At 36.2% G+C, this 15,075-nt stretch overlaps 1 protein-coding gene across 3 annotated transcripts; it reads right to left on the minus strand.

Moving 5' to 3' along the window:
* Window positions 1-674: 674 nt before the first annotated feature.
* On the minus strand, window positions 675-12,595 carry LOC127263169 (uncharacterized). 3 transcript variants are annotated; one of them, XM_051292187.1, is made up of 13 exons: window positions 12,345-12,595; window positions 11,965-12,289; window positions 10,538-10,679; window positions 9,729-9,972; window positions 9,528-9,623; window positions 9,288-9,403; window positions 9,097-9,177; window positions 8,666-8,789; window positions 7,394-7,443; window positions 2,275-2,365; window positions 2,141-2,176; window positions 1,655-1,752; window positions 675-936 (listed from the first exon to the last, which is right to left on the minus strand). In XM_051292187.1, the coding sequence occupies exons 2-13, from the start codon at window positions 12,264-12,266 to the stop codon at window positions 820-822; spliced, it is 1,497 nt and encodes a 498-aa protein (XP_051148144.1). In that variant the 5' UTR covers window positions 12,267-12,289; window positions 12,345-12,595; the 3' UTR covers window positions 675-819. The 3 variants fall into 3 exon arrangements, with proteins under 3 accessions (XP_051148144.1, XP_051148153.1, XP_051148136.1); XM_051292196.1 differs by having other exon boundaries at window positions 9,729-9,969; window positions 11,965-12,268; window positions 12,345-12,594; XM_051292179.1 differs by having other exon boundaries at window positions 11,965-12,268; window positions 12,345-12,594.
* Window positions 12,596-15,075: the final 2,480 nt, after the last annotated feature.

The raw sequence follows: 15,075 nt of genomic DNA on the forward strand, positions 1-15,075 counted from the left end.
AATTAGCCATAGCATGGGTATGTTTGTTTGGGTGATTGAATTTTAAATACACTATTCACTCTATTTTTTCTCTCCAAAAATATCAAATCAAACATCTATTTTTTATTTTTTATATTATACTAAAAATTAATTTTACATTCAAAAGATCACATCAACAACTATTTATATCACATCGTACAATTATTTAAATTCAAAATTTTTATTATTCAAATTTCAACTCAAAGTCCAAACCTCCGAACAAACACACCCTTAATTAATCTAAAGAATTATACTCCTATTGACACACCTAATCCGTACTAATAAAAATACTAATACAAACCAAAAGCAATGTATAAACAGTAGAGTTTTCATCTAGAAGGATCCTAAATCACTTTTCTGAATAATTTCCAGGTACAGGGAAGGCATGCTTGGGTGATACTTCCTGTCCGACATAATCTGTCCTTATTTTGTATTTTCGTCCGTCCCACATAATTTGTCATTTTCTTTTTTGAAAAATTAATTATACACTTTAATCATATTTTAAAATTTAAAATTTAAATTTTTTTAATCTTAATTAAACTATTTAGTTATCTTAATCTTAATCTATAATTATTTTTACTAAATAATAATTATATTTACTAATACATTTCTTAATTACTTACTAAGTATACTTTACCTAAATTTTTGTGTCTACAGTAATACACTCATATTACATGAAACAGAGAGAGTATTTTTTTAAAATTATTTTGTACAAATTAAAGATTTTTTTTTCATTTTTTGTCAAAGCTATATATATATACACGTCAAATTGCAAATGCAGTAAAATTAACACAAGTAATATTAGTTGGAGCCAAACTCACGGTTCCATTTTTCGAGTTCTGCCCACTTGCTTTTCTGTAAGCTAGGCCGGATAACAGTCATCGCCTTCTGGAAATCTTCATATCTCAACCCCCTTACCTAAACATAAGAACATATATATTTTCAAAATGTGTGTTCACCTAACCCGAAATTTTCTACATCATTCTCAGTTAATATTATCAAATAATGCAATACATAAACAAACACCACTTATATATAATACCGATACACTTCCCAAAAGTAAAAAATTTAACTCAAACTGTTATTACTATTATAATTTTATATTACCGACATGATTCATCACATTTTACATAAAAAAACAACTAAATCTAAGTGAACACAACCAATAAGCTACTTGGAATTATAAAGGGATTAAGAAGCCCTACATGGTACAATTTATTTTTAAAATGAAAGAAAGATAAAAAAAAAATCACATTTATATGCACGTCAAATCGAACACACATTGAACTTAATCTGGGATAAGCATTTAATTCACCAGAAACTTCTATGAAGCAAATAGATTATGTTAAAATAGGTGAATTTAAGGGCAGGGAAGAATAAGGGTGCTTCTTTAGTGGTTTGGATTTTGGATTGAGATTTAAATAGTTGAAATTTTGAATTTGAATAGTTGTATGATGTGATATAAATAGGTATTGATGCAATGTTTTGAATGTAAAATTAATTTTTAAGTATAATATAAAAAATAGAAAATAAGTGTTTGATTTGATATGTTTTTTGAAGGAAAAGAAGTCATATCAATAGTGAAAATTGGTGGAAATTTTTGAAACAAACAAAAAATTGTCTGCATGACTAAAACCTGATTTGCGGGGACTGTAAGGATGTTTGAGCCAAGTTCTCTTATGGGCATCATTGCAGCTTCTTCACATAGTGCCTGAAGATCACTTCCAGAATATCCTAACATTATAGAATTCCAACAGATTAACAAGAGTAAGAAAATTGTTGAACAGGTCTTTCTTCAAAATTGCGCACAGTAAAAAATTCTCAATAATAAAACAACCAATCTGCCAATATGTATTTTCTATAGTTACCTATATTATCAAATAAACCTAGACATATCCTTGTGACTCACGTAAATTAGCATGACAATGATTTACCGGTAGGCTTCACTGTGCAGCCTCTTTTTCGTACATATCATTAATATTTACCACTTTTATAATTCAGGAGTTTACAGTGCAGCATGGCATTGCTTCATTTAGTTGTAGCAAATAGATTACAATAAATCCCTTATAACTTTTAATAATTTAAGCTGACAAATGCAAACTACTAGGAAATTTTGTCTTACCTTCTGTTTCTGCTACTAGTCTCTCTAAATCTCTATCTGTTTACGAAGCCAAAAATAATAAAAAATATCATTATTAAACAGAAAAAAGAATGGATACCTGCATCATATTAGTTGAGCTAAAGCAGTGTTCTTACCTGGCAAAGAAAAAGCACCGCCCTTGAGCTTGTGTTTCAAAAGAAGCCTTCTTGCATTTTTATCTGGCAGAGGTATGTATATTCTTTTTACCTGTGCCAAGATTCAGATAGATCACTTTACCACAACCCAATACTTAAAAGAAAATTTATTAAGGGGGTGTTTACTGTTTACTTACGATTAGACTAGATCATATTATTTTATCAACCTAAGCATATGTTTTACTTTAGATGATTAGAACTCGAAATAAGTTAAAGCCTCGTACAATAATACTATAACTAAGGATAATTAATCCTTCTTCAATGGGTGTGATTGGATTGTCCCAAGCTAATAATTGTGCCATGTCTATTTTAACCTTCATTACTAACTAATTTAATGCTCCCTCTTTCCCTAAATGTTTGATATATTTACTTTTGGTATGGTTTTTTAAAGGCTATAATTTTTACAGTATTTTTTACCATTTTGCTCTTATTTTTTTGTTTGGAATGATTTTATAATTTGTATTTACGAGGGTAAAAAAGGAAACACAGGATACAAATTAAAAAAATTGTAAAAAGTTTGGGACATCTCAAATTAGAGATAATAGCTAAAGGTTTAGGACGGAGGGAATGTTAACTATATTATATAAATTAAAGACATTTTATGTCAATAACAATCACATGCATTAATCCATTGCACTAAACAACATATAATTATAATATCCTGCTAGAATAACTCCATGATTATAATCTCATCCTATAAAGTAAATACACCTTAAATAAATAAAAGTATTGCTGTTTAAAGTATTGAAATTTTCGCCAACCTATATACAATTCATGTATAGACAATCAACATCACACTCAGCATCAATGTGTTCAAGAATAATGATATGCATATGCAAATAGCTTTCCGATATGCTTACATAAAACAAATGCCCTAAAAGTTTTGCAGGAGAAAATCTAAAATGTAATGGTTATGAATTGTTAAGAGTAATGGAAGGTATAGCTTAGTAGGTTTATGGGAACGCACAACATAATTACATTTCTAGGAAATAGGTGGTTAGGTGGTCATAGAAATTTGTAGAAGTGTTAAATAGAGACCCTAGACATTCCTAATCTACTGCCTATATATATATATATATGTAATCTGTCCACATGAATAAACAGAATATAAGAAACAATATCAGTTTACATGGTATCATAGCAGATTTTAGGGCAAACAACTGCCTGATCCTTGGGCGTGAAAGTCTAAAGTCTATATTCATCTCACCTCCGGCAAGTGGAGGTTTGGCGGTGACGGGCGACCTCTATGGCGGCATTCTGGCGAGATTCTGGCAAGCGTGTGACTACGTGTTCAGCAACTGTTTCACGCACCAGTGTATGCGGCGACGCTTGGTGCTCTTGCGGGGTGGTGCCTGGTGCTCTGGCAGGTGCGGCTGAGAGCAGATTTTGCTCCGGTGGGTACGATTTCTTTTTGGTGGAGAACCCAGATTTGTTCACTGGTTCAGCGTACTAGTAATAATTCCAGAATGTCAATTTTCAGATTGGTATTGTAGCTTCCAAGTAGTTCTGCTATTAATCGATAATGAGTGAGGACAAATCTATTTTTGTCTCTGAAGTTGCTCCAGTTACATACAAAATTACCAATTATAAACTTAATGGGTCGAATTATTTGGAGTGGAGCAAAACTGGAAAGTTATACCTACTAAGTATTGAGAAGGATGATCATTTGGAGGAAACCCACCTACCGGTGAAAAAGAGAGGAGGGCATGGCTTCGGGATGATGCAAGGTTATTCCTGCAGATCAGAAATTCGATCGATTTGGAAGTCTATGGTTTGGTGAGCCACTGCAATACTGTCAAGGACTTGATTCAATATTTGGAGTTCTTATACTCGGGTAAAGGGAATGTTACCCGAATATACAATGTGTGCAAGGCATTTTATCGGGCTGAGATGACAGACAAATCTCTTGTGAACTATTTTATGGACTTAAAAAAGACATATGAAGAGCTAAATGAACTCGTGCCTTTTTGTGCCGATATTAGAGAACAACAAAAGCAACGAGAACAAATGGCCATTATGAGTTTCTTGGCGGGTTTGCGAAGTGAGTATGAACCAGTGAAATCTCAAATATTGGGGAGCTCTTAAATGACTTCTCTACAAGATATATTCTCTAGAGTCCTCCGAACCGACTCTTATCCAGTCTCTTCCAGTGGAGCCTTGATGAGCAAGAAAGAGTACAAACCATTCAAAGGTGAAAATCGACGAGGAACATATAAGAGTAACCCGGACATCATATGTCACTACTGCAAGAAGTCAGGGCATGTTAAGAAATATTGTAGAAAGTTGCAGGATCAATTCGCCCATATAGCCTCTTCGGAAGGTCAGAACTCAAGTTATCCATGTCTCAAGAGAACCAATCGCATTCATCTACTGCAATCCCAGCTATGACCACCGCAGGTAACTCCAGTACTTGTCTTGTCACATCCTCCGGCTCTTGGGTCATTGATTCAGGAGCCACAAACCATATGACAGGTAATCCTAACCTTTTCTCGACTTATCAATCACATTATTCTCAATCCCCAGTTACCTTTGGAGATGGATCCACTACCCAAGATGTTGGGTCAGGAACAATAGATATTACACCAACCATTTCATTATCCATTGTCTTGAACCTACCTAACTTTTCCTTTAATTTAATTTAATTTCTGTTAGTAAAATCACCCGTGCCCTAAACTATAGTGTGACATTCTTTCCTGGTTTTTGTGTTTTCCAGGATTTGGAGACGAAGAAGATGATTGGCAAGGGATATGAGTAAGGCAGATTGTATACCCTCGACACTTCAATCCGCAAGCCCATCACCTGCATATGTACTGGATCTCATTTGAACCTTATTGTCGGTTAGGTCACCCCTCTCTTCAGAAAATGAAAATAATGTGTCCTAGTTTCCAAAATTTTCCTTCGTTCAATTGTGAATCATGTCAGTTTGCTAAACATCATCGTGTCAGTTTGAGTCCTAGGGAGATTAGTCGTGTCCAGGCTCCTTTTGACCGTGTTCATTTGGATGTTTGGGGTCCATGTCCCGTGTCGTCTAAACAAGGGTTTAAATATTTTGTTACATTTGTTGATGATTATTCTCGAATGACTTGGATTTTCTTTATGCAACATCGGTCAGAATTGGTTTCACATTTTCAAAATTTGTGTTGAGATTCATACCCAGTTTGATCTCCAAGTCAATATCTTACATAGTGACAATGCTAAAGAATATCTATTTGAGTCATTCAAGTCTTTTATGAGACAAAATGGAATTATACACCAAACTTCGTGCGTTGACACTCTAGCCCAGAATGGTGTAGCCGAAAGGAAAAATAGACACCTACTTGAAATAGCCAAAGCTCTTATATTTCAAATGAGTGTCCCCAAACATTTATGGGCCGATGCTATCTCCACCGCTTGTTTCCTCATTAATCGGATGCCGTCCTCTGTTCTTAACGGTCAGTCACCTTGTCACATTCTCTTCCCCAACAAACCTATTTATCCATTGCCCCTAAATATATTTGGTTGTACATGTTTTGTCCGAGATACCCGTCCATATGTTACTAAACTTGACCCAAAATCATTAAAATGCGTCTTCTTAGGTTGGCAGCTTCATCAACCAGATGTCAAGAATGCCTTTTTGCATGGCGATCTTACTGAAGAGGTTTAGATAGAGCAACCTTCAGGGTTTGTTGCTCAGGGAGGAATAAGCGGTCATAGGTTTGTCATTTGCGAAAATCTCTTTATGGCCTGAAACAAAGCCCTCGTGCATGGTTTGGCAAATTTAGCCAAGCTCTCGAACAATATGGTATGGTGAAGGGAAAATCAGATCACTCCATCTTTTACAAACGGTCCAACTCACGTGTTATTCTTTTGGTAATATATGTGGATGATATAATTATAACTGGAAATGACTCAATGGGTATTGCATCACTATAGAGTCAGTTTCAAACAAAAGATTTGGGAAAGTTGAAGTATTTCTTGGGAGTGGAAGTCGTTAGGAGTAAGAAAGGAATCTATCTCTCTCAACGAAAATATGTATTAGACCTGCTGGCTGAGACAAAAAAGTTGGGTGCAAAACCCTGCAACACTCCCATGGTTCTAAACACTTGCTTGACAAAGGAGGGAAAACCATTCAAAGATCCTGAACGGTACAGGAGGATAGTTGGGAAGCTAAACTATTTTACAGTCACTCGGCCAGACATTGCATACCTTGTAAGTGTCGTCAGTCAGTTTATATCCTCTCCTACTAACGATCATTGGGTGGCTGTGGAGCACATTCTATGCTACCTAAAAGGGGCTCCAGGTCGCGGGATTTTATGCCAAAATCATGGACATACGAAAAATAGAGTGTTCAACAGATGCTGACTGGGCAGGCTCTAAAGAAGATCGAAGGTCCACATGCGCTTACTGTGAATTTGTTGGAGGAAATCTAATCTCCTGGAAAAGCAAAAAGCAAAATGTGGTTTCCTGTTCCAGCGTAGAATATTAATATCGAGCTATGGCCCAAGGTACATGCGAAATAATGTGGATTATCTAACTTCTAAAAGAAGTTGGAGTCGAAGCTACAAGTCCTGCTAAGCTCTATTGTGATAATCAGGCCGCCATGCACATTGCCTCTAATCCGGTTTTCCATGAGCGTACTAAACACATTGAAGTCGACTGTCACTTTGTGCGAGAAAAAATACAACAAAATACAATTACTACAGAGTTTGTTCGGACAGAAGACCAAGTTGTTGATCTTTTCACTAAACCACTACACTGGTCTCGAGTTAATCACTTGTGTAGCAAGTTGGGCATGCTTAACATTTATGCACCAACTTGAGGGGGAGTGTTAAGAGTATTGGAATGTGTAGCATAGTAGGTTTATGGGAATGCACAACATAATTACAGTTCTAGGAAATAGGTGGTTAGGTAGTCATAGAAACTTGTAGAAGTGTTAAATAGAGACCCTAGACATTCCTAATCTACTGCCTATATATATGTAATCTGTCCACATGAATAAACAAAATATAAGAAACAATATCAGTTTACATGAATGAAAAACGAAATCACACTAATGAGCTAATAGCAAATGCTAGAAGAAGCAATTTAATACTTTGCTTACCAGCCTTCTGAGTACAGCATCATCCAGCTCCTGAGGTTTATTGGTGGCACCTACAATAGCAATTGAATCATGAGAGAGTGACATAGAAATTAAATGCATTGTTATATTCCAGTTAAAAGATCTAGGTAAATAATCTATAATTATAATCAGAATCAAAAGTTGTAAGATTTGTTTAGTTGGTGAATTTTTAGGGTTTCTGTTTTGGTTTAGCTAGTGGTTAGATAATGTTCTACGAAATAAAGTGGTATATTTTTATAGGAAATCGTGAGAATTGCATAGTAAAAGAAGCTTAAAAAATCATCATGTATACAGAGCTGGGATGGTTGTAAATAAAATCATAAACGTGGGAGTTTTAAAAGATATTTTATTTGTTCACAAAAAAAAAAAAAAAAAAAAAAAAAGGGGTGAATGAAAGATACTATAAGATATAATGTATTAGTGAACTACACTATTTTATTCAAACCTTGAGCTTGAGTGGATTCAAACCCAATCTACTATATGAGCTGCTCGTGGCCAGCCCAAGGGTAAAAATGTTCTATTTTTTAAACTGTTGCATACACTCTCGACATTAAGATTATCTCTTAATGACCACCAAGCAATGTGTTATCTCGACTAGTCTTTTGGTTACTACAGTACATGCACTAACACCAAAAAGTAGACTTAGTCCCCTAATTTTAGATGGAAGGTGCAGGAAGAATAAAGGGAGAAAAACAAAAAATTGGATAGAAGGAAAAGAGAAAATATAGTGACATGGCTTAAAAACTTTCTGCTCAATGTTGGGTGGAAAGCTAAGGAATTGAAGGAAAAGAAAAGGGCTGACTCAAAAACATATGCCTTGGCATGCGATAAGATTTAAAACTTCTTGTCTACTTTCAGTAAATGTTTGGAACAGAGAACTTTACAAGCATTTAAAAATTACATATACCTCCATTTAATTTATCGCTCAATTCCATCAATGATTACTAAGCTTCTGCATTTGGGATGCATGATATTCCAAATCTTAAGGTATAAAAGAGAAAAGGAAGCAACCACTACTACCCATCCTGGCTCTTCTACCCCAACCCATGACATACGATGACTTCAAAAGCATGCCAAAGCCTTCTACATACTAGGGATTTAGCAGCACAGGTTCATTCATGAAATGCACAAGTTGTTATTTGGTCAGGAAGACAAATATCATTAAAAAAAACAAATAAATGAGACTCAAAATTACCCCAAGACACTATTGCACTAGACATTAGCTAGGGCAAAGCATGGGCTGCAAGCACATACCAATGACAGTGACTAAATCACCCGAACTCGATGATACCCCATCAAACTGAACTAAAAACTCTGATTTCAATCTTCTACTTGCTTCATTTTCATTCTCTGTCCTTGTTGACATGATGCTGTCGATCTGTAAAGCAGGATTTTCAGATCATATAAGAAATCCAACTTGGTGACTGGTGTGCTAAAGGAAAAAATATGAACTTAAACTAGACAATTGACCATAAGCAACTGAGATGCACCATTTCTATCAATCAACATTGATGGGGTAGATGCTGCTAACAAATTAATTTCTCACTTTGATCATTAAAAGAGTATACTTATACTATAGTGTACAGACAGCTGGAGAAAAAAAAAAAAAAAAAACAGGAACCACAACAGAGTAAAATAAAGTCACATATAAAAGGCATCCAATATAAAATTCCACAATTGTTCACCTCATCAATGAAGATCACAGATGGCTGCCTGGTAATGGCAACCTGGAAAAGAGTCCGAACAAGTTTTTCACCCTCACCCACCTGAATTTGATTATAATATGTTAGGAGTTAGGCTGTAGATACTTACAATTATCCACTTAAAATGAGAGAGGGGGAGGGAGGGAGAGGGAGAGAGAGAGAGAGAGACTCACCCACTTGGATGTCAGGGAAGAAGCAGAGATATTAAAAAAGGTCGCATCAGATTCTGAAGCTACTGCTTTAGCAAGCAGGGTTTTCCCAGTGCCCGGTGGTCCAAATAGAAGTAAGCCTACCAATGTTAGAAGGTATATTGAGGTTAGGATTTGGGAGTTATATTTTCTTTTGGAACATAAAATTACTTAAAAGTTAGAACTTGTTGACTTGTAATCATGAAGTTCATTTCTTGATATTACCCTTCGCTGGTTTCCGAAGCCCAGTAAAGAGGTCTCTTCTTTTCGTTGGCAGAATAACCATCTCAAGAAGTGCCTGTTTTGCCATCTCAAGACCAGCTGCAAAAGTTATGTGCATCTAGATTAGTAAATGAAGAGTACACAGAAATAACACAGAAACAGAATAGAAATATATACATCTATGATGAAATCACAGAGACTGACCAATGTCATCCCATTTCACAGAAGGACTATGATCAATAATCATAGAGTTTATCATCTCTACCAGTTTGGCATCATAGCCACCTCCAGATTCTGGAACGGGTCTGTGTTTCATTGCATTATTACCCTGACCCTTCACAGGAGGGTTTCCTCGGCTATTATTCACAGAAGACTTTTGTGCTGCCACTTTTCTTGGATGTGAAGCTGTATGTGATATGGCTGCAGCTTGTGACTTAGGTAAGGTCTTCTAGGAAAGCATACATAAAAGGGAATAAATCAAATAGGTAATCCATGTTGACATATTAAGAAAAAGGTTTCAAGAACAATAGATTTTTTCCTACTCATAGTTGTAAATGGCGTGCACCTCAGCACCTTAGGTAGAAGAAGCTGGTGCGGAAAAATCTTCAGCACAAGAGCTGTTTTTTTATCTATTTATTCAACTAATCAAACTATAAATAATGCTTGTATGATAGTTAAAAATTATTTGTTGAAGTTGTGCTGTATTAATTACTTATAATATATTTATATCTAATTATATATTGATACTTAGGTGTCGTACCATGCACCTTTGTATCATGCTACATCATGCACCATTTACAACTATGCTCCTACTCAAATTTCATGTACATATTCCTATGCTCAATGAACGATATAATTGTGTGTTCTTATTACATTGCCCAATGAGCAGAAATTATAGTACTCAAAGACAGGCAAGTCATCAACTGCTCATCATATTTGTCTCCTTGCCACGTGCTTAATTTAAATCAAACAAAGTACAATACTTAATTTAATTCAGTAAGAGTGGTCTATACCTTGGTTTCTGACGATCCACCTGCTGCAGTAGATGCAACAGAATATAAATTTGTTCTTTGAGCTATAGTCTGCAGTCTCTCTGCTACTTGACTCTGCCATTTCAATATCTTTTGACGATAAGATTTCACCTTCTCCAGTTCACTGTCGAAAAGTTTATGAAATTGAAAGCAAAGATCTCTAATAATTAAGAAATATGCATATACCATAACATCAGAGCTGAAAACTATAAATTAAAAAATAACCAATCAATCAAACAAGGAAGAGTCCAACGCATAATCGCATATACAAACATCAACCAGAGCTGATCAAGTAATATCATTTTTCATATTAACAAACCTGAGCTTCACTTAATCAAAGCATCAAATTGTCCATCATTATTTAATCAACTTGCAAATATAGAGTGTTAAGTAAGGTGACTCATATTTACTATCTCTAGCGTGTTTGCAGTTTGCACTTTTGATTCAACTCACTAGTTTCGTGGTTAGGCTAACCACTGAGGGACTTTATGATTCTTGCAAAAGTAGGATTGCAAGGCTAACTTCTCACACAGGATAGTTAGAAACTGCATCCACGATAAATGAGGCATGGGCATGCCCATCTAGCCTTCTCTCTCTGCGCTCTAAACATTTGTTGGGTTCAGTTGTACAGCTGTGTTTCTACACTGTTCTCTTTGAAAGACTACATTGTGGAGCAGATGGCTCGGCACTGGTGACACCCCGGCTTGTAAGCCACGCAAATTCGAGTGTGTCGGGATTGTAGACTAACCTCGTAGGTCACCCATCCCCAAATTACTATAGGCTAAACACGCTTAACTCTTGAATTCTTTCAATAGGGCTTCCGAAAAGAAATATGCATATTGTTAATATGAGTAGTCTATTCAATCAATTTAACCTATATTCAATCTTGGATGCTCCATGAGAGTTGGCCTATCACCGTCCCTAACTCTGGGGTTATTACAACAATAATTTCAATGGCTACTATGCTAAAGCAATCTTTAGCTATTGCCTTCTCTCTCCGTGGCTTTGTCCAATGAACCATTCTTCTTTTTAAGATATTCGTTGGGTTGGGTTAACTACCCAACGCAAGGAGTAGAATCCATGTCAAAATTCTACCACGTTGCATAAGAAAATTAGTACATCTCATAAAGAGTGCTAAATTAGATTTTGTAATTCTTTGGTATTAGTGAATCCTTTTTTCTAGCAATTTTCATCATTCTCATAGTTTGTAATTCTTGATTTATCCTTGTTTACATCTTCAATTGTTTAAGAGGTTATTCTTGTCGATTGGGGAATGTTAGTTCGGTAATATCCCTTAAATCCTAACACGGAGAAGATCCACATCACACATTAACCATAAGAAGTTATAATTCACATATGGAATCAAAATGCAAATAAATATAACTGAAATATCAAAAGGTTATGATTACCTAGAGGAGATGTAAGAAGGAACCGGTGTAGAAATTGCTTCACCTAATATCCTCTGTGCCTTTTGATAATGAGAAATAGCGTCGTCCGGTAGTCCCCACTCTTCAGCCCGAACGGCCTTAGCAATCTCCTCTTTGGCCAAATCGAAGTATCCTTTCAGCTTATAGGCAGCCCGCTCGTTTCCCGTTGTAACAACGCCGTCTCCGTCGGCAGCTCGATCGGCGGCGGAACTAGGGTTCTGGTGCGAGTCTACATCAGAGAAGATGGAGCCAAATCTTTCAGTTATATCCTTGAAGAAACTCATGCCTGCGAGACAGTCATCAGCATCTAATTCAGGCGAAAGCGTAGAAAACATATGAATTGAAAAGCTACAAAGTATTACCTTATTTATAGAATCCAATCCTTAGCAATTGCTGCTGGCCCTGGGAGGATGAAAATGGAAATTCCGTCGATCCTGATTGAGCCCGTCGATGAGATGAGGGTCGGAAATTGGGCGCGAGAAGTACGGTTCCAGAATTTATATCTACTTCCACTTTCAGAGTAAACGAAGGGAAGAACTCATTGATTAATCTCCCAGTTTTTCATCTTTAGTGCTCTGATTCCCAACTTTACGGCGTTGTTAATTGTTCGTTTGGTGGGGTTATTTAAACAGTGGCCAAAGTTGGAATCGTATGACATATTAATACTGTTTCTAACAAATTAGTCTACAAAAATTATGTTGGAATTTATGGGTATTGCGAGAATAAGCGTGAAATTGAGTTGAGGATGGATCCTCTTTTTGAAAATTAGATACGCCTCGGTAGTGCCTCTGGTGGATGGCGTTCTAACCCAAAAATAAAAAGGTTTTCATCTCTAACGAGATTGGCACCTTTGATCGTTGGAGCTCCGGCGAATAAAAACGAGAGAGGAACTGAGTTGGGAGGTTGCCGGAAACTAGAAGAGAGGAGAGAAGGACGAGAGGATTGTTTTGTTGTTGGTTGTTTAGAATGAAGGGAGCGTTTCAACTCGGTCAAAATGACAGGGGATTAATTACGATCGTAATTACGACCTTAATTATCGATGTAATTAATTATAAATTCAAACCTTCCGTTTGAAGCAGTCGTAATTGATTCTAATTACAAACTTTCCGTTTATGACGATCGTAATTTATTCTAATTTCAAACCTTCCGTTTGAAACAATTGTAATTTATTCTAATTTCAAACATTTCGTTTGGGATTATAATAAATTTATCCAACGGATAATATTTTATCCAAATAAGATTGCGATTTAGGCCATATATCCGAGATTAAATTGGGGTTGCACAATTTGGTTTGTCTCGAGACAGACAAAATAGTCAAAATATTAACCAAACCCCATACACCTTATTATATTTATTTCTTCCAAATTAATTATATTAATTTGGTACACCGGTCCATCGCATTTTCACTCACAAAAATAATCGATTGAAAATAACCGATTATCCAACAATTCCGCACATTAGTGGAAATGCCCATGAAGGACAGAAATCCAGCTCAATCCCTATGAGACATTGACATGAGTGAAAATGCCCATGAAGGACAGAAATCCAGCTCAATTCCTGTGAGACATTGATACATCAGAATAGGTAGTTTTTGGCTTTGAACTTTCCATAGTCAACATTACAGAGTGTACTGGTGGCCCAGTTGACGTGATGCATTGAACTGTTCCACCTCTGCGTGCACTTAGTCAATAATATTAATGTGTCGCTATCTCAGTCTCAACTTTGTTCTCACGTTTTGATCCATTTCGGCCATGGATCTCGTCTTTGGATTCATAAGTGTTTCATTTGAAGAGGCCCACACTTCACACTTATATAGGTAATCCTATATCAAGGTATCTAACTCACACCTTTAGGATCATTAAGAGTCATTGACTCAACCTCACTATTTTTGCACATTATAATACTCCTTGCTTTTCAGGGAATTGTATTGAGTGTTCGTGCCAGACTCTTACAGTTTAGTTTTCTCATTAAACCAAGGTTTGAAATTTCCAAGTGATTTGGTTGGGTTACCACTGTAATTGTCTCTATCTTGTGGATTTCAAACTCATTCCCTTTAGCAGTATGTACATTTGATCTTTCTGCAACCCTTTGGTTAGCGGATCCGCTAGGTTTTCTATTGATTTTTACATATTCAATAGTCAAAACTCCACTGGTGATCAAATGTCTTACAGTGTTATGTCTACGTCGGATATATCGGGATTTACCGTTGTAAATTCCATTTTTAGCCCTTGTTATTGCAGCTTGGCTATCGCAGTGAATCATTACGGGAGGTACTGGTTTAGTCCAGTATGGAATATCATCCATGAAGTTCCTCAGCCATTCGGCTTCTTCGCCAGCTTTGTCCAAGGCGATGAACTCCGATTCCATTTTGGACCATGCAATGCACGTCTGTTTTGTGGATTTCCACGAGACTGCTCCTCCTCCAATTGTAAATACATATCCACTTGTAGACAGTGAGTCTTTTGCATCGGATATCCAATTAGCATCGCAATACCCTTCGAGTACCGGTGGATATTTCGCGTAGTATATGCCAAAATTCAGAGTAAATTTAAGATAACTTAATACTCTTACTAGCGTTTTCCAGTGTTCATAACTGGGGTTGCTAGTGTATCGACTCAGCTTGTTTACAAAGCAAGCCAGATCAGGCCTTGTACAATTTGTTAAGTACATTAGGCTTCCAATAATTTTGGCATAGTCTTCTTGAGCTACGAGGTCTCCCATATTCTTGCTCAAGTATACGCTGAGGTCCATTGAGGTTTTCACTGGAGTGTTTTCATAGGTATTGAATTTTCTCAGTATCTTTTCCACATAGTGAGACTGAGTTAGGACAATACCTTCGTCTTGTCTTAGAATTTTCATTCCAAGGATGACGTCGGCAACCCCTAAATCTTTCATGTCGAAGTTACGACTCAACATACATTTGACCTCATTGATCAGACTGACCTCTTTGGCCATGATTAGTAAGTCGTCTACATATAGACATATTATGATAAAACCGGAAGGTGTTTCTTTGATGTAGACACACTTGTCACACTCGTTTATTTTGAAGCCATTTGATAGCATAACATTATCAAATCTCAAGTGCTATTGTAA

Source organism: Andrographis paniculata, unplaced genomic scaffold (assembly GCF_009805555.1).
Source record: "Andrographis paniculata isolate CXL003 unplaced genomic scaffold, ASM980555v1 Contig15END, whole genome shotgun sequence".
NCBI classification, from domain to species: domain Eukaryota; kingdom Viridiplantae; phylum Streptophyta; class Magnoliopsida; order Lamiales; family Acanthaceae; genus Andrographis; species Andrographis paniculata.

Bases quoted from the DNA above. Each gene is read 5' to 3' on its own strand.
- LOC127263169 (XM_051292187.1), bottom strand. From the start codon at position 12,266: ATGAGTTTCTTCAAGGATATAACTGAAAGATTTGGCTCCATCTTCTCT. The intron at 9,973-10,537 runs GTATAGACCACT...ATGCTTTCCTAG, and splicing joins GTGGATCGTCAGAAACCAAG to AAGACCTTACCTAAGTCACA. The intron at 9,624-9,728 runs GTCAGTCTCTGT...TAACTTTTGCAG, and splicing joins TGTGAAATGGGATGACATTG to CTGGTCTTGAGATGGCAAAA.